Genomic DNA, 19873 nt, shown 5'->3' on the forward strand with positions numbered 1-19873 from the left:
CGGCCGCCCTCGCCGCCACCACCACCTACAGGCTGGAGGAATCGGCGCGCGCCCCGGAGCCGGCGAGCTGCGACTGCGCGGGCCGTGGCCTCTCCCCACAAAGAGGGAGGCGGCGGCCTTTCTCGCTTACAGCCCCAGAGCCTTCCGTAAGGCGACTGAGGAAACGGCGTCCCAAGTGCCCGGAACGCTGAGCTTCCCATAGTACTTATTTCCAAGAGAATACGTGTATCTATGTAAAAGAAAACATGTGCAACGCTTTAACGTGTTCATTTCCACGACTAACCTGTGAGGTCAGTCCCCATCGCTCCCCCCCCCCCATTTTACAGATAGGAAGATTAACCCTCCAACATTCCTCAGAAAATAGGGACATTCTACTGATGTAGAATAGTGTCCCTGTTTTCTGAGGATTGGAGTCAAGAGACCCAACATTGATGTGGTGCACCATTATAGTAGGATATAAACCTACTAAAGTACAAATTTGCATTTGGCTTCTCTCCAGCTGCTTTTAATAAGAATCTGCTAGAGTGGAAATTTCCGTTCCACTTCCAGGTTGTAGTTTCCCCAATTCTGAGGAACGGAAAGTAGCTGGAGCCATAGGACGCTATGCCAAGAGAGGAGGGCAAACCTGAGTCTATACTTCTTAATAGATTTCCTTGAGTATAGGCCAGGCTGCAGCTTCACAGATTACAAAATAAGCACATGCAAGGCATTTATTTGTTTAGCCGTTTATGTGACATACCTTTTTCATTCTCTGTATTCACTAGATTGCGGAGCTATGATGTATGCTGCATGAAAAAATACACCCAAGTTTGTGATCCTTTGATCTACATGTGCCTATACAGTGGTACCTTGGGTTAAGTACTTAATTTGCTCCGGAGGCCCGTACTTAACCTGAAACTGTTCTTAACCTGAAGCACCACTTTAGCTAATGGGGCCTCCTGCTGCTGCCGCGCCGCCAGAGCCCGATTTCTGTTCTCATCCTGAAGCAAAGTTCTTAACCTGAAGCACTATTTCTGGGTTAGCGAAGTCTGTAACCTGAAGCGTATGTAACCCGAGGTAGCACTGTAGATAACTGCCTTCCATTTGGAAATGTGTGAAGCTGGCATAGGAGGGCTTTTCCAAGTCCAGTTGAAATATATACCGTAAACCCCAGATTCAGTAAGTATTACAGGGAAATCATGGCTCCTAGAGAGCAGTGCCTATGCTGCTGCAGCACTAAACAGGGCAGTAACTGTGGTTTCCAGATGCTGGACTCCCAACTCCCTTCATTCTTGACCACTGGCTATGTTGACAGGCTGATGGGAGTTGTAGTCTAACAACATCTGGAGGGCACCACATTGACTAGCCCTGGTATGGAAGAAGAACTCTTAACCCTCTTAACCAAAGCGGGTGGGGTGAGGGAGGCTTGGTCAGAGAACTTGAAGCTATTGTTTTCAGCATCTTCTAGCCAATAATGTTGTGCTGGGTGGTTGTTTATGCAGTCAGTGACTCAGGCCAGTGACTTTCCAAATCATGACGCCACACGCACACCACTGGGAACTATGTCTGTAAACACAGCCTTCCCCAGAGATTGCAGCCTCATTCGTTTGGCTGAGTGGTTGCAGCTAAGGCAAGAGTAGCACACACTTGTTTCTGACTGATCTCTAAATGATCCAGGCCAGCTGGATTCTTTCACGTGCCCCACTGGGTCCATTTTGTATACCAACCAGTGGTTTTGTCATAAATTCAGTGGAAGCTGGTCCTTTTGGGTGCAACCTCAGTCTGTCCTCAGGCTACCTGCCTATTTACACCCAGCCCAGGGAGGGTAGGAATATCTGTCAGCTTCCTCTTCTTAAGCATCAGTGTTGCTCTTATAGAACTCAGCAGGAATGAATATGGGAGCAAAACTAGATTCAATTAGCTCCACCTAACATTGACTCTGGCTCCACCTACTGTTGGGCTCCCAGCCTTCTGCCCTACCAGTCTCAATGAGCATCAGCCACCACTGCATATATATGTGTTCACTTTAACCACACATTTTTCAACATAGTGGTATAGTGACTGCAGTGCCAGACCTAGGATTGGGAAAACCCAGGCTGAGAACACATTGAACTCAGTTGCCAGTCAATTTAGAGTGTACTAAGTAACATGGCCAACAGCCTGACTTGGAGTAAGGCTATGTTTGTACATGGGGAGCAGGTGAAAGAAGGTAGGGCCATTCACTGGGGGTGTTGGCTACCTTCCAAGTCTCTCTGTAGGGAGCTGTCTAGTGTTTAGCTTCCCACATATTTTCAGATCCCCACATTTCTCTCTCTCCCTGCCCCCTTTGCCCTGTTCACTTTGCAGAGCTCTGGGTGCTGTCAGTTGCATCAGGAAATGGTTGTGGGAGGAAATAGCTTACAGAGCTTTGTGGGGAACTAGAGTCACAGGAGTACTGAGAAGTACTCTGTGTTTCTCATTATTCAGATGTGAAGTCAAGGGTGCAGTAGCAACCAGCCTGAGATAAGGGTGCTGTTCTCGGACAGAAGGATGTCGGACCTCACTCTTTCCAAAGAGCTCCCTGATGTGAGCCAAGCTGCAGCTGAATTGCCAGATGCCTTTGATTTATCCCTGAACGATGATGCCAGCTCTCTGGGCTCCGACTCTGAGCTGAATGGGATGCCTCCATATCGCCAAGCTGATCGCTATGGCTTCATCGGGGGCAGTAGCCTCCAGAACGGGTAAGGCAGGCCTTCTGTTGCAAAGACCATGGGGAAAAGGGGGAGGAAGCTTTGGGAGAAGGTGAAGCAGCACTTTTTGGAAAATGACATTGAATACCTCTGCATGGTAGCAGTTTTCAAGATGGTGGGACACATTATGCCCCAGTATTATCATTTCTAGATCCTTGCTTGTTTGTAAAGGCAGGCACAGGTTTCTGGAATGTGATGAGCATCATCCTTCTGAAGGATGCTCTCGTTCTCATCTGGGTCCACAGATCCCAGAATAATAATCCTTAATTTCATTAGCAAGAAATGTGATTTAAAACCAAGGGGAAGAAACGTATAATTATTGCTTCCAGTTTTGTTTAGGTAGCTCTAAAACACATATTGATAACTGTGAAATGAAAAAGAAGAAGAAGAATGGATCAGGGAATGTGATCCACTCCCATATTTAATTTAAGTGAATTGTGGCTATTTGCGAGACTAGGAATGGGTTTTATTTATGGAGAGGATGAAAAGGGGTCAAGATCCCTGGTACTTAATTCTAAACCTTCCTTCATCTTTCCTTCCCTTTTCTACAGAAAGAAATTCACAACACACAATAGATGACGATGACAATAATAATAACAATAACAACAACAATTATAATAATAAGCCACCCATCTGACTGGGTTGCTCCAGCCACTCTGGCCGCTCCCAACAAAATATTAAAGACACAATAAACCTATAGTGTGGTCCCAGGTTTATTATGTAGGAAAATGTGGCTCTCCAGATGCTGTTGACTCCAATCCTATTAGCCCCAACCATCAGTGCCAATGGTTAGGGTTGGATTCTAGCAACATCTGGAGGGCCATAAGCTTCCTGTCCCTGATGTAGGAGGACAGAAATCTTGGCTCAGCTCAAACAATCCATAGAACTAGCAAAAATGCATCCAGTCAGATCAATGGGGCTTCCCTAACCATTGTGACAGACGTGCTCCTCTCATCTGCATCTTTGTTAACTGGGAACATGGAGGCCTGTCTCCATATGTATATCTCATTTGCTGGAGCAGGACAGTGGCTATCGCCTTGCCTGGGGAAACAGATAATTATCACAGATTCAGAATTTGATACCTGTTAACACTTCTACAGTTCAGCATATTTCCATGAATAACGTATTGGCCAATTGTACAATTGGTGTCATCAATTTGTCTCATTATCTAGTTATTTCTTTATGAATTTTTCTTATTATATAATTACATACGATCCTCCTGGCTCTCTCTGCTGCAGACATTGGTCATAGCCCAACATATTCAAAGTATTATATGACCCTGTATCACCCCAAATAATTTTCCCCCCAAACTTTATTCAGCATTCTGTGTGTTATTTTGACCTTCCTTGGTGAAGCTATACAGACTGCGACAGACTGGAGATGTACCTGCTTCATGTGTACTCTAATGGCAATCTTGAGGCAATCTGAAATCTCATTTCTTGCAAAACTCCCCTCTTGTCTTGAAATTGATAAGGTCTTATTCAATAGTTAATTTATTCAAGGTTGAATTCTTCATAGGCCTAATGCTTAACAGGAAAACCCCAGGGGATGGTTGGAAAATGAAAGAATTCTGGGCACTGTAAATAGCTAAGGGGTCCTGGGAATTGTAACTCTGTGAAGGGTAAACTATAGTGCCCAGAATTCTTTGAGGGAAAGAATGTGCTTCGAATGTGCTTTAAATACGGTATTTATTTGCAATGGGGAAATGGCTGCAGTAGGTAAGGTTGATAGATGCTGTTGATTGGGATGGTATAATTTGAAACAAGGACTTCTAAGATGTAGAGGGAATGCAGTCCATAGGCTTCATTTGTCAAGCTTCAATACTCCAGGAATATTTTCAGTGCAGGGATAAAACTGCTTAGCAAAGTGGTTGCATGTATTGGAAAAGACAGAAAGCGGTGCAGGGGAAATTAAAAAGCAATCCAGATTGACATTTTGCATAATGGAACTCAAGAGAAATTGAACCAATCATTGTTGCTTGCAGTCTAGAATTTAGGTAGCTAGTAGAGAGTGGGGAGATCAAGTCTTGGGGGAAACAGATTGCCCACCTCCCTCCCTTACTTCTGCATAGCTCACCCTTTAATGCTTGTCCCATTTTCTGTGGTTTGCTTTTAGGTACACCACTTAGATACGTAAATGATTACATCGTGTACAAGTGCGATAAATAAATAAATGAAACAATGCAATGCAAAGTCGTCTTGGCAGCTCTCTGCAATATTACTCATGTATGCATATTAATACTAGATAGATTCTCTCGCTGGCTTGAAGTCCAACTTCTAACAGGGCTATAAAGACTGGGCTGGAATGAGCAATGGACCGAATGTTAAGATTTACTGTAAGGTAGAAGGAGAAGCCTCCATAGGAAAATGTCTCTGCCTACCTATGAACTAACACTTCCTGTTATAGCAATCATGAGTGGCCACATCCTCTCACTGTGTCCATGACAACTTGTGCGCCATGGCAACAGGGGTGGCTACAGTGGTTAGTGACAAGGTTTCTTCAACTTGCCTGCGTGCAGGACATACTGCACCGGAGATTCAGAAGCCCTGCAAATCTACATCAGTTTGACACATACACTGCAAATCTGCATCAGTTTCGATGCAACTTAATACAACTTTAGCTTTCATAACTTCCCCCAAGGATCATAGAAAACTGGAGTTTAGTGAGATGCTGAGACTTTCCTGTTAAAGATAAAAAGTTTTTCCCTTCTCCTGGCCAATGTACAATTTTCTTCCTGGGAAAGAGAGCATGAAAGTCAAATTTATTAAAAGGCTGCTTCTGACCATCTATTTATTGAACATTCATCCTGATTTGCCTGCACAAAGCTTACGCGTAAGTTAGATAATATCCAGCCTTTATTCAACATTCTTTCTGATTTGTTTAGTTACAATGACAATGATGCTTAATCCTGATTTGCTTGCAGGATGCTAACATGTCTTCCCATTTTTCATTCCACAATTTTCAGTGCATTTCTCTGTCACTCAAGGAACACGACACATAAAAACAGAACTGTAAGGAGCCATGCTGTGTCTCTGGATCTACAAAATTGAGTATTTCTGTAGAGGGGTGGGGGAGAAACCAAGTAGCCAACCCCCCAACCATATTTTAAGATTTAATCAGTGTTTACTTGCTCATTACATTATTTGTTTAAGGCTGCTCTGTATTTGCTTACTAATTACAGTTAGAACTTAAACCGAGAGGGCAGAAAGTAGATCGGGATCAACTGGTAGATCTCTGGCTAATCTGCAGTAGATCAGCAACAGCTGTCAACAACAGAAAAGCTTTCTCCTTTCTGATTAGGCTGCTGAAAAAGAAAAGCAGGGGAAGGAAACGGGAACAGATTTGTGTGCAAAGGGACATGTGAAGTTGGTTCTACTACTGCTCACAAGTTCCTAGGCTGAGCATGTGCTCAGAAACATCCTGCTTCTTAATTCTTAGCATATGCCTGCCTGCCTGAGTCACTATTTGGCACCGAGTTCCAGCTGATGGGCCTCGGGTTTCTCAGAGAAAAACCCAAAGTGGATCCCACAGACCTGAAGTGCATGGGGCTGCCTTTGACTGTTTGGAAATCACAAACAGGGCAGAACATGGTGGGTAGATCCATAACTGGGACAAGAAGATGTGGATTTATAGCACTGGCAGAGCCATCTTTACCATTGGTCTTAGTGATTCGTTGTGCCAGGGCGCTGGCCTCTCAGGGGCGCCCATAGAGTGGGGGAGCTGTGCAGCTTTGCCGGCAGCCTCCCCTTTCCCTGCACGCCTGCCAGCTGCGCCCCGCCAACTATATGGCTGGCATGCGTGCGACTTCCTTCCTAAACCTCTGCATCTGCTAAAGACGGCCCTGCTTCTGGTCGTTGTCCTCCTCCTGCTTCCTGGCGAAAGGCGGTGTGCAGCCTTCCTGGGCTGCCTTCTCTGGCGCCCCAACGCCGGAGAGCATGTCCGCCAGCACGTTTTCCTGCTTGATCGCTGCCACCAGGCCAGGGATCAGGGCAGTGGGGGAGGCAGAGGACATTTGCCACTGCCCCCTCCCTTGTTTTGGAGTTGCTGGAGGGGGCGCTGGAGGGATCTTTGCACCACGGCGCCGGATATGCTTAAGACGGCCCTGAGCACTGGTTCTGACATTACTATGTTAGCTGCTGATTTGTTTCCAGGCCCAATTAAAAGTGCTGTTTTTTTACTTTTAAGGTCTTACGGTATATCACTCAGGACCACTAAATCCATAGAAAGCTGCCCAGAACCCAAGATCATCAACATCCTGAGGCCTGTCTCTGTGGGTGGCAATGAGTGTGCTTTTTCTGAAGTAGCTCCCTGTAGTAGTGGCCATTTTTGCATTTGCACCTCAAAGGAAAGTGGTTCTGAGGTGGATCTGAAGGAATGACAACTTGCCTCATTTTTACATTAGTATTATTTGATTCGTTTGTTGCCTAATACATAGCAGCCTCTAGAGGAACTGCAAATAATTTTAAAATGCACTAACAAAATTTATAAGCAGCCCTCAATAAATTAAACATTGTAAGATTGGCCAGGTGCATCTAAAGAGACATGATGGATGCGTTAAAAAAGAAAGTGGCCAATAAGTGAGGGAAGAGGAAGATGTCTTCAGCCTCGTTCTTGTTTCTCCCACATATAGCCTAGGGCAGCCCACAGTTGAGCTCATCCGGCACCGTGAGACCAAGTGGCTGGAGATGACAAGTCATTGGGAGAAAACCATGGCCCGGCGTTACAGAAAGGTAAGAGGAAATTGGAGATAATTTGCTTTATTGTTGATACTGCTATCCTCTTTAAATGGAGCATTTGATGAGTCCCATTAGGATCAGAAAATAACGTTCACAAGGAGTTTCTCTCACTGACTCATAGACAGAGAACAACAGCCCATATTCTGCCTACACAATGAAAATTTGCTCCACATTTTTAGAGACATGCTCCTCCCCTAGCAAGGGTATTCACCAGCCTTTTTAAATCTACCCTCCCTGATCTTCCTCCAAATACTAGCACAGTGAGAAGAGATCATGGCAGAACTATGGTTCAAGCTTGGTGGAAGTTGTAGTCTAGCAACATCTGGAGGACCATAGGTTAACCATTCCTGTTTAGGAAAAGAATGCAACCCCATTCAGACCAGGTTGAATACCACCTCCTCTGATTGATAAACCACATATCCACAGTACCTCCATCTTGTCAAGGAGACTGAGTTTTAGTTTATTGATCTCCTAACATATGCATTTTTTTTTACTGATTCCATTGTGGTTTATATGTTATTGAATATATTGTTGTACACTACCATGTTATATGTTGTATGAAATGACAATATATACTCTCAGAATAAATGAATCCAATATATACTCTCAGAATAAATGAATCCAATATATACTCTCAAAATAAATTATTCCAGTCCATTACTGGTCCCAGACGCCAATCTAGCATTTCTGCAGCCTTAACAAAATGAAATGTAAAGGAGAAACAGAGCTGGGAATCATCATCAACCACACACCGATGACACCTTGTCCTAAAGCTGCACTTGACTCTCATTCAGGGGTTTCGTGTGGGTGTTAAAAGGCATGGGAAACAAGATGGACACTTGCCAGCTCTCTCTGGCCCCAGCCTTGACTGGCTCTATGATGGGCCTGCCTTTGGGTCCACCTTATGATGGAGCATTGTACAGGATCACTGTTTTACTGATGAGGTCTGTTGGCTCAGGTAAAGCTGCTATGCCGGAAGGGGATCCCTTCATCCTTACGGGTCCGCTGTTGGCCTCTGCTGTGTGGAGGACAAGCCAAAATGATGAGGAACCCCGGAAAGTACCAGGTGAGGTCACATCTCGTGCAGCTGTACTTGCACTCTGACATTCCTGTAGGTCTCTGCTTGCTGCAGTTTCTGCCATTACTCACCTCCTCCTCCTCTTCTTCCATGTCCTCTTCCTGTAAACCCTCATTTCATTTCATGGTTCCTTGGGCAACCCATCACCTTGTTCTTGCTGGCTGAGATTGCTGATTTGGATAGTTTACATTATCATCTGGTGGCTGCCCAGACATAGTTAAGGCTAGAGCAGTTCTCATAGCAAGTAAGGAATGCTGTGCAGTGCAGTATAATGCTACAAACAATTACCTTGAAGTAAGTCTCCTTTAAGATAATGGAATTTAAGTCAACATGCATAGGATTGGGCTGTTAAACTTGCTGTTCTTCATTCTGGCTAGAAGGAAACCTTGACCTTGCCATTGTTTATTCCTTTGCATGTTTCCACTTATTTAATCAACTCATATACTGCCTTTCAGGGCAAAGCTTTCTCAAGGCAGCTCACAAACAATCTATGGAAAAACAATCTGAAACAATGTTTAAATACATCCAAAACAACCCAATTACAAAACTAAAACAGCCGCAGATGAAAAGCCCAGCAATTTTGGTAAAATGTAGATGATTGAAACAACAACAAAAGTTATCTAGGTCTGTTTGCGGCTAAAAAAGTTGGGACTATATATACTTCCTTCAGGAATAGTCTGTGTCTTCAGCATGTGTGTATGTGTGTCTGTGTCTGTGTGTCTGTGTGTGTGATCTCTCCTGAATCTAGTAACCCTTCTATCCAGGTCATTCTGAAAGTAGTTTGTTGTTGTAGGAGCTGCAGGAGATACCTGGTGATCCTCAATGGGTGGAGACCATCAGAAAGGACATTCATCGCCAGTTCCCTTTCCATGAGATGTTTCTGTCCCCTGAAGGGCCTGGGTAAGTGAAGGGCTAATAATGTGAACAGGAGAGGCAGATTAATTTCTGAATAGACTACCATAGGGTTTAAAGTTTCCTGAATGCAGCGTAAGAAACACTTTTAAAATAAAATGTAAACATGCTTCTTCTGTAAGCCATGTGAAAGTGAAAGAAGGCTAGGCTGGCTGTGCTTCTTCATTTAATGTGGAGGTTTCATGGAATCTTGCTGTAGAACTTGAACAGGGGAGCACACATCCAAACTTTAAATGAAAACAAAACTGGACAAATACTAGTAAATGGGCTTCTGACACTCATTCCCACAACAAAACAGTTTTGGTGTTCCTTTTCCTTTTATATTTAAGCAGAATTCTTGAACGGGTGTACTCTACCATTCTCCAGTTGCCTAGGTGCAGACATGGGGTTGTATTCAACGTAACACTCAAGTGAATTTCTCCTTGTGCAATGGGACATTCTTACCCCTTTGGTCCCTCTGTGCACTCCCTAAATCTGTTCTAGGGCTTCCTCCAACCCTTCAGAGCAGATCTGGAGATGGCCGGGGGCAGGGGGAGGAGGAATCCCTTTGTACTTAGTGGTCATCCTTGTGTGCACATGCAACTATTTTGTTGAACGCTGCCCACAATCTCCGTGTTTGAGGAAGGAACCATAGCTCAGCGGCAGAGTATGCAGCAGGTCTCTGGTTCAACCCTTGGCATCTCCAGATAAAAAGCATTAGGTAGCAGGTGATGGAACAGATATTTACTTGAGAACCAGGAGAACTGCTGCCTGTCAAAGTGGACAATACTGGGCTAGATGGGCAAGCAGCCTGATGCGATGCAGGGCAGCTTACTATGTTCCTATTACAGTTTCATTTCTCTGGCTTTGATAGCAGGGAAGTGAAATGCGCAAATTTCCAAGCCTGAAGTTCTAGCACATGTTGTGAGTTACAGGAGAGCCTCACAAAGGAAAGCAAACCTGTGGCTGGAGGCAGGGGCGGAGGAAGGGGGGTGCGGTGGGTGCGGTCCGCCCTGGGTGTCACCACTGGGGGTGACAAAATGCCGGGCAGCACTCACTGCGGGGCCTGCAGCACGCCCAAGCCATGCATCTCACCTGGGAGAGACGCGGTGGCTTGGGCACGCGCAGGCTCCGCGCTGCCCAAACGGTCCACCTGCTGCCTCCCTTCAGTTGTAGGGCAACAGAGTGGGAGGAGGCAGGCAGACTCCGGAGGCTCCATGGTGCGCCCCACCCCTTTGGGCAGCTTGGCCTGTCCTTGCCCTGCCCCTATGGGCAGCTTGCCCCGCCCCAGGTGCCCAAGCGGCTTCCTCCACCACTGACTGGAGCACACTTTACACACACAGTCTCTGTCCATGAGATCACAACCTGGAAGGCCTTGCCAACAGCAGCCAAGTTGCCTAAGTTCCCTCCAGAGACAAAGCAGCAAATTGTATCTGTATTGCCTTTATACGTGGCTGCAAAAGACGCACTCTTACGCCATTAATATTAATGGAGACACACAAGAGGGAATCGTCACCATGCTGATGCCCTGCTTGTGAGTTTTCAGGGGCGTCTGGCAGACCTGCGGCAGAGACCGAAGGCTGGAGGAGACGAACATGAATTAGTAGCAAGGCAGTCCTGATGTTCGTAATGGACATTTATTTACTTGTAGGCATCCGGGGAAGGTGGGTTGCACTTGAGAGCACATCCAGTGCAATTTGAATCTCCCAGAAACCTTGAAGACAGAACACAAACAAAACAAATATCAAAATTATTAGATCATTAGAGTATAATTATTTCAGCCACAGTTAAATACTTGCACACAATCTATCACCCTGTAGCTGAGGGGCAGGGAAGCTGATGTTGGGCGACAACTCCCACTATATGACCCTTGACCCTAGCCATGCTGGCTGGGGCTGGTGAGTTTTGAAAGTCAAACAACATATGGATGGCCACAGATTCCCTGTCAGGCTAACAGTGCAATCCTATACATGTCTATGCAGAAGCAAGCCTCACTGAGTCCAAATAGGATTTCAGCCTCAGAGTACCTAATCTGTACTGCACTCCTATCTATATTAGCATAGCGCTCTCTCTCTCCCTCTCCCTCTCCCTCTCTCTCCCTCTCCTCCTCACAGGTAACATGAACTTGTTTCCTTTTGATATATTGGCATGTGATCAGAGGCAGGGGGGAGGTCGCACATGGGAAGCCCTGTTTCATTGTCTTCTGAAACAGACTGAAGCTTTCTATGAAGTACAGGTTGCGATTTCCGCTTGGAACAAGGGGACCGTGTGACACTATAGTAACCAACCCAAGGGAGCCCTGCTTCTCTTTTTGTTTCATTTCCTCTAGGGGGAGCCAAAGAGCCTTTATTCCTACATGCAGCTGACATAGTTCAATCCATACCTAGTTCAAACTTCTTTTTTTGTTTCCTCTTTGTTTTTTGTTTCCTCTTACGTCATTTTGTTTCCTCTTGTCATTTTAGCTACCTTGTTTCATCATTATCATTTTAGTACTATCTAATGTACGTACTAAGACTGGGTTCTTATTTTTCTCTGATGCTGCTGGCATAGAAAACTGCTTTAGCCCAAGTCAGATTCTTTGTCCCATCTAGCCCAGTGATTGTCTAGTCTGGCTGTTGTGACAACAGAAGGACCCAACTGCTGTGGAGGAATCTAAGGAGTCATCCAAAATAGTTTTTTTCAGACCTGGGACCCACCTTTAACCCAGACATGCATTTGGGAACCCATTTCTTCTTGTGTTTTTACTATATATTTGCCTGGCGACAGTGCTGCTGTTCCGACCCACCCCAGTTCAGGCTGGAACTCAGTAGTGGGTCCTGACCCAGCTCCCTTTGAAGACCAGTGATCCAAAACACTCTTCCTGCATTGCCAGAATGCGGCCAAACAGACAGTGTGCATGCCCTGGGACTATAATAAACAAATCAGTAATCTAGATTCTGCACACAGAACATCAGCTATATATGCATACACTTATTTCCTTTTCATAATTATTTTAGGCTTTAGTTTTTCAAACTAATTGGAATGATCTAGCAAGGATTGGGATGGAAGAGATTAGAAAACAAAGGTGGGGGGGAGAAAAGGGCATCAAATGTGGTAATAGGTGGGCAGAGGGACAAAAGAATAGTAGCTGCGGCAGAAGGAGAGGAGTGGGCGGAACCACTTTTAAAAGCCATGAAAAACAAGGAGGAAATAGAGCAGGAAGGAAGGAAGATTGATGGGGTGGATGAACAGGGTAGCTTCAAAAGCTGTTGGTGTATACATGAAATGAGGTCAAGCCATGGGTTGTACTATTTCACTGACCACTTGGAAGAGACGCTTAACGCTGCATTTGTTTTCTCATTTCCTCCTTCCCCCCTCTCCTCCACAAGCATGAGAGGTGGCAATTGAGGGTTGCTTGTTTCTAAATGACATTCTTTAGGATGCCCAATTCCAAGGCAGCTGACTCTGTTTATTCATTTATTTATTGGCAGTATTTATAAGCTATTTCATATTAAAATGTCTAAAGCAGTTTGTACACATAGGGCTTTATCCAAAGGAAGGCTGAGTAATGTGTCTCATCAGTGCAAGTGATTCCCCCCCTCCTACCCCATGTATCTCCTAAATCTGTTCTAGGGGTTCCCCCAACCCTCCAGAGCAGATTTGGGGAGAGTGGAGGTGAGAAAGCCCTGCTGTGCTACTGGAAGTCCTTGCATGGGCTTCCTCTAACAGTACCAGTTCATTGAATCTGGCCTGTGGTCTAATGTAGGACAACAGGAAAGTGGAGCAGGTTTGCTTTTTCTGGCTGGATTGGATGGGTGTAACTAAATGTAAGGCTGTGTCTGTGAATTCCGGTCTTTTCTCTAAGCCTCTGTTCCCTTACAGGCAGCAAGGACTCCTGCAACTACTGAAAGCCTACACTGTGTATCGGCCCCAGGAGGGTTACTGTCAGGCCCAGGGACCGCTAGGTGCTCTGCTGCTCATGCACATGCCTGCAGAGGTGAGTCTCAGGCCAAGTTACACATACTGTCTGACTTTTTCTGATCCAAAACCAAGTTTGTGTGTCTTCTAGGGCATGCTCTCACCCCAAAAAAGCACTGGGGGGGGGGCGTGAGTGCAGTGTGAGAGCGTGTAAGATCACAACACCCAAAATAGGCACCAAGATATTGCACAAAAAGAATGGGATGTCTGGGATTTTCCATGGCACTTGGAAGGGATGCCCTTTGTTCCTATTGGTATCATGATTCCTTCCTCTTCTTTATTAGCATCTTTTCTCTCATTCTTCCCATCACACTCCTTTCCCTTCCCTCCTGCCTCCACCCCCCCCCCCCGCCGCAGTTCCCATTTGCCTGAAAGTTTCACTAATTCAGCCTACTTGTCCTTTCCAGCAAGCCTTCTGGTGCCTGGTGCAGATCTGCGACTGCTACCTGCCTGGCTACTACAGCCCCAAGATGGTAATAGACTGGGGGAAGGAGGAGAGTCCTCCCTGGGGCAACAGGAAGTGAGCAGTTGTGACGCTGAGTCAGGGACATTTCCCACTGAGGGCAGAACTGTGTAGAAATCCCTAAACTTATCTTCTGAGAGCGGTTGTCAGATAATTTGGGGGAGGGTGGAGGTGCTGTTGGACTACAACTCCCATCAGCGCCACCCAACATGGTCACTTGCGAGGAGTCCAGCAACATCTGAAGGACAGCAGGTTGGGGAAGATTGATCTAGGATTATTGTGGGTGTGGGTTGAATTGGTGGGGGAAGAGAAAGGTCTGATTTGTAGGGCCTCCATCTCAAGTACTAGTAGGGCCACCACCATTTTGAAGATATGGCTTTTGCACATTTGAATAGCTGAATAAAAGACAGGGATTCAAGAGCTGCAGCGCAATGACTGTGAGGGAATCGTCAGCAGTTGTCTTTTGGCCTGTCCCACAGCTGCTGAGGTGCAAGAGTTCTGCCAGATAAAATGGGCAACATAGACTCCGGAAACAGTTTCTGGCAAAATAGAAAGAGCCATTCATTTTGAAAGATGCAAAAGGTGGAGTTTGTGGGTTATGATGGGATGAAGTCCTTCGGGACAGTATCTGAGAACATGTGACCAACCATATATTTAACCACGACATTTTCTCTCCCTTCTCCTGCAGGAAGCGCTGTTGCTGGACAGCGAAGTGTTTGTTGCCCTTCTGCGCCGGGTGTGCCCCAAGGCGCTTAAGCACTTGCAGAAGCATGGCGTGGGCCCTCTGCTCTACATGCCAGAGTGGTTTCTGTGCCTCTTTACCCGCAGCCTGCCCTTTCCCACAGTGCTGAGGGTGTGGGATGCCTTTCTCAGTGAGGGTGAGTGGCTGTCATGGACTTAAGGAACTGTGGGCCTATTCAAAGGGTGGAGGAAGAGAGAATCTGTGGGTGAAACATCACAAGGCCTCAATGGAGTGGTTAGAGTTGGCAGAGGCCTAGGTGAGGAATGTTTGTTTTGGAGCATAGAAACATAGGAACCTGCCTTTTACTGAGTCAGGTCATTCGTCCATCTAGCTCAGTTTTGCCTACAATGGCTGGCAATGGCCCTTCAGGGTTTCACACAGATGTCTCTCCCCAGCCCTACCTGGAGATGCCAGGGATTGAACTTGGGACCCTCTGTGTACAAGGCGGATTGTCTACCTCTAAGCTACGTGTTACACCAAAGGTCCCACCTCTAGCTGAAAAGGTCAGGTAGCCGGTGATGTAGAAGGTGTTCTCTGGCCAAGAGTCTGCCAAGAAGAAGAGACAGATAAACAAGTAGCCTGGCCTAGTATAAGGGAGTTTCTGACCATATTTGAGTGAATCTGCCCCGATTTTTCTTCTGCAGGGATCAAGGTGCTGTTTCGTGTGGGGATGCTGTTGATCCGCTTGGCCCTGGGCTCCTCAGAGAAACTACGTGACTGCGCAGGGGTGGTGGAGACCCTGGAGAAGCTGCGCAGTATTCCAGCTCACCTCCTGCAAGAAGACACATTCATGGCTGAGGTAGAAACCACTGGAGCTCCTCTTCCTGGGACTTTGACCCAGTCTACTGAATTGCCATCAGCAGCAACAGGAGATCATCCTACACCTGGGGTCGGGGACCTGTGGCCCCTCAGATGTTGTTAGACTCCAACTCCCATTAATGCCCCCGCCCTGCCAGCATGGCCAATGGCCAGGGGTGATGAGAGCTGTTGTCCAGCAACAACAGGAGAGCCACAGGTTCCTTATCCCTGCCCTACATTTAAATTACCTGCAGCTCCCTTTCTTGTTTCTGTCTGCATCAGATACAGCAGGATCCCTCTGTGTGTGTTAGGATTGCCAAAAAACCTGCTCTTATGCCTTTCACAGAATCCTGATGTGCAAAAATAAGCAGGCAAAGCTTTTCATGACATAGAATCATTGAATTGTAGAGCTGGAAGACATGAAGAAGTGTTGTTGTTGTTGTTGTTTAGTCATTTAGTTGTGTCCGACTCTTCGTGACCCCATGGACCTGTGTTCACCTGTTAATGACTGCAGGTCCTGCCTAGGAGCAAGAGGTGATTAAGAAAATTGGCAGCCCCAGTGAGGGTGATCATGGGGAGGAGATAATTGTCAAGCTTCAGTTAAACTTTCATCTAGGCACCCCTCAACTGCATAGTCCATGGGACGATTGCCCTGGAGCTTATATGCTCACACCTTTTGAGTCCCCTTCCAACTTTGTGATCCTATGACAGGGAGCCATGGCCAAGCCTGGCTGCAAGATGAACATGCCACATGTGCTTGTGAATGTGTTTGCCATGCTCCCAAATTTCATTTTTATGTGTATGGTTACCTATAAAAACAACAGAATAATGGGGAAAGGGCCGCCTGAAAACAACCTTTCCCCAGCCAAGTTTTCTTGGGGCCAACACCAGCTGAACACATTGCTTCAAGGAGCTCTGCTCACAACCACTAGTCTGTGTACAAACACACACACATACACACACACACACACGTGTCAGCTGGCAGATCTGCTTGGCTCTGCTGTCTCAGACTGGGCAGCCTCTATCCAACAAGCTTTCAGTTTATCGGCTGCTATTCTTCTGCTTCTCCCTTCCTCACTTTCTGTCTGTTGATAGATTCCTAACATTATGACAGCCATTCCAGATTGCCATCTTGGGAATCCCCTTTCCTTAGGCAGCAGGCCCCAAATCCCAAGTTACAGGTTTGAGGCCTCAGATCCTAAAAGCTTTCCTTGTATCTGGCAGGTACATGACGTGCCCATCTCAGACCGTGATCTGGCACGTGAATGCAGAGCCCAACTGAAGAAGCTGCGCGCATCTCGGCCTGACTTCCAGTACAGCCCAGAACTTCGGCTGTCTGGCTCAAAGGCCATCTTTGATGCACAGCAGCTGGAGTACACGCAGAATGACAAGGAGGATCCTGGAAGCCGCACCCATACATTTACCATCCCCCAGATCACGGTTGATCCTCCTCCTCCATCCCCCAATGAGAAGAAGAAGCTGGAGAAGGCTTCTGAAGAAGGCCAGAAGAAAATGAAGACGAGAAAGAAGCCAGATACACGAGGGAAGACCTTTCACTTCATGCCACGTCCCACCAGCAGAACAGAGGGAAGGCTGGAGCCAGACGTTGTAGGAAGGAAGTCTTCCTTCTATGTAGATACATGATTCTGAACGTGGATCTGAAGAGGTTCTGAACAGAGCTAGGCCTCTGCAGAGGAAACAAAATCCAAGCCTCTATCACTGCCCTGGTTTCATTGTGCATGTGATCATCTGTAGCACATGGTGCCTTGAAGCCTGTGCTCAGTTTTTAAAAAGAAAGACTCAACACTTCCTCATTCAGGAGCCCTGCTCCTTAAGCCCTGATGTGTGGCAGTGCATGGAGGGAGATGCCATCCTTCCTACCCTTGGCGGCAGACATTTTACCTACAGATTTAGGAGGTGGGTATTATTTGGCTAAAAGGGGTAGGGGTTAGGGTAATGTGGATTTCATTGAGGGGAGCCCCTCTACCTTTCTCCTGGATGTGTGGAAACTGGCACTCACCATATAGCTAATGATAAATCTATGCCAGGTGAGACGGCACCTCATCAGTTCAGACCTCAAAATGATTGCAAAGCCACTGTGTGACAAGAGGGTGTTAAAAGTCAATGGAAAACAGCAGCTGGGAAAACCAGGACTGCTGGAAACAAGAGCCAGGAATGCCAGCTATGGAAATGGTTTGGGACAATCATCATCTGCATTCTCAGGAACTGAGTGAGCAAATGGTGTTACTATCAGAGAAAAGGCCTGGTGTGCAAATGCATATACACGCACATATGTCATTCAGACTCATGCAGCCAGGTGGCCCCTGTTGCCAGTCAAGAGAAGAAGAGGAAGGTGGCAGTGTTATAACTAAAATAACACACACTATGTTTCCCCCAATCCTTAGTTTCTCATACTAATAAGATACACATCACTGCACACAAGGATTTCCCCACTCAAGCAGCAGGCATAAGAGCTAGTGGGGAGGGGAGGTTCTGGAAAACAGTGTCAGGTTTTATCAAGGCTAGCTCGCATCCAGAATGTAGCTTTAATAGAGTATCTCATTTTGTTTTTAAAAAGATGTAGCCCCCAACAGCATGGCAAAAATTCTTTTAGTTCCTCCTGTGAGCAGTAGCACACACATGCTTGAATAATAACACCACAGAGGAGAAACTTGCCATGGCCTGGGTGATTCCATCACCCCACCCGCACCCCAGATAAATGTTATCGTCCTTGCTAGTGGTAACTAGTTTAGTCCCTTGTCAGATTATGTGGAGAGAGACACCAGAGCACCTGCAGGGATGTCTTCCCAGCTAATCCCCTCCTCAACCTGGCCTGACACCTGCACCTGTTCAGCTCCCCCCAGCATTAGTGCTCAAACAGGATTAAGTCCACCCTGCAAATTGCACAAGGTTTGGAAGTCTCTCCCTATGACAAGGCATGGGCCTGAGAGTAGATGAATATACTGAGTGAGCCACAGATGTGATCCAGTCCCAGGCCATTAGGAGGAAAGGTTACAACATTGATGTCTTTTTGACATTTCAAGTCAAAACAGAAGCTGGCCAGCTTGTGCAAGTCTACACTTTTTAAAAAGCTGTATGAGTCCTCCTGACTCCTAGCTATGGTCAAGCTATGGGGTGGGGCCAATCTGTATTTCTTGGTCTTCAATCTGTCTCCCATGTAGCGGTGGCAGGCTGTAAGCCTTCCAGCCAGGCCTCTACCGTTGCGCACACATGGGTTTGCGCGAGGGTCCTTCCAAGTTGCGCTAGTCATCCCCCTGAATCTTAAGAAAATGAGGGAGGCAGGGGCACATTTATTTGGCCTGCACCAGAACCAGGGACAACCCCCAAACCAGCTAGGGGACAGCTTGTCATAGTTTTTAGCACCTCTGTGGGCCCTGAATGCAGCTGTTGTCAAACCAACATCTGTTGAGGGCTGCTCAGAGTCACCTGGCAACTTACTGTAACAACTTCATGGTGGGTTCCAGCACCTATTTTTATTGAAAAAAGCACTGAGCAAGACCTTTTGGGGTTTTAATGCTGTGAGCCCCTCCATCTTAGGCTGAGGTTGTACATATGTGTAAATAAACCATACTATATATCATTGAGACACCACAGTCTCCACTGTCCCCCATTCCAAGGAAACTGAACCCGGGGCCTAGAACCCCTGAAATCTCGCACCACTCGCAGGGTGGGGTGGGGTGCAACAATACAACTGCTGGGGCCTAGGAGCATAAGGCCAAAAGCAAAGCACAAATCCGGGTTCTAGCAGGGATAGCTGGAAACGGGTGTGGCAGTTATAGGGGGAGAGGCCAATCAGGAACTAGCTCAGAATCAGCTGACTTGCTTAGTGGAATGAGCAGGAATGGTTGGCAGAGCACGGTGCATGGAATGAATGTAGACAGTGAAACTTGGCTCATTATTTTACACTGACAAATTCCAGAGGGGTAAAAGCCGTGTTGGTCTGTTGCAGCAAAAACAACAGTGACAAAACTTACTAATTGCCAGCCAGGGACATACGCAAGTTATTAAAATGGGAATATATAAATCGACCACAAGGTGTCTCTGTGTTGTGTAGAAATAGCGCAAGTTGTGGTTTAATTGGGCAGGGATCTGTTTGATTTCAGTCTGTAGCTCTTTGCCTTACAAGGACTTTCTGCACCTTGCTGTGATCTCTATCCGCTCCTCTCCATTCTCAGTGGCGATGGCACGGCATTGTGCTGCCAAAGGAGAAATAGATAATTAGGATCCCAACTTGTGGCTCCCACTGTTGCCTATTGCGGGACCCATTTCAGCTGTGAGACAAACGGGTTTCAGGTTACATACAAGGAATGAGGCTCTCCTTTGAACAGTGAAGCAGATCATGGATTGACACGTGTAGAACTTTCCTCATGTTTACAGATGCCTTGTAATAATACAGCTCACAACATCTTAAACCATTTTTAAAATTTTACTATTATTTTTTGGCAGAAGGGAGAGAATAATCACCTGGTTGTCTGGAGT

General features: G+C 46.4%; 1 protein-coding gene across 3 annotated transcripts; it reads left to right on the forward strand.

Annotated features, from left to right (window-relative positions):
- Positions 1–133: 133 nt before the first annotated feature.
- TBC1D10C (TBC1 domain family member 10C) lies at positions 134–19422 on the forward strand. Of its 3 annotated transcripts, none has more exons than XM_081000578.1 (10): positions 134–201; positions 2446–2699; positions 7339–7438; positions 8403–8510; positions 9316–9422; positions 13275–13389; positions 13778–13843; positions 14522–14711; positions 15220–15374; positions 16598–19422. In XM_081000578.1, exons 2-10 carry the CDS (start codon positions 2509–2511, stop codon positions 17015–17017), a joined length of 1452 nt encoding a protein of 483 aa, XP_080856704.1. In that variant the 5' UTR covers positions 134–201; positions 2446–2508; the 3' UTR covers positions 17018–19422. The 3 variants fall into 3 exon arrangements, with proteins under 3 accessions (XP_080856704.1, XP_080856705.1, XP_080856703.1); XM_081000579.1 differs by lacking the exon at positions 134–201 and adding an exon at positions 1380–2188; XM_081000577.1 differs by lacking the exon at positions 134–201 and having other exon boundaries at positions 2430–2699.
- Positions 19423–19873: the final 451 nt, after the last annotated feature.

Source organism: Podarcis pityusensis (assembly GCF_964106645.2).
Source record: "Podarcis pityusensis genome assembly, chromosome: 1".
NCBI classification, from domain to species: domain Eukaryota; kingdom Metazoa; phylum Chordata; class Lepidosauria; order Squamata; family Lacertidae; genus Podarcis; species Podarcis pityusensis.

What these genes read in the sequence shown, in the direction of transcription:
- TBC1D10C (XM_081000578.1), top strand. Translation starts at nt 2,509, where the DNA reads ATGTCGGACCTCACTCTTTCCAAAGAGCTCCCTGATGTGAGCCAAGCT. An exon ending in GGAACCCCGGAAAGTACCAG is followed by an intron (nt 8,511 to 9,315) that starts GTGAGGTCACAT and finishes TTGTTGTTGTAG; the next exon opens with GAGCTGCAGGAGATACCTGG. An exon ending in CTGTCCCCTGAAGGGCCTGG is followed by an intron (nt 9,423 to 13,274) that starts GTAAGTGAAGGG and finishes GTTCCCTTACAG; the next exon opens with GCAGCAAGGACTCCTGCAAC.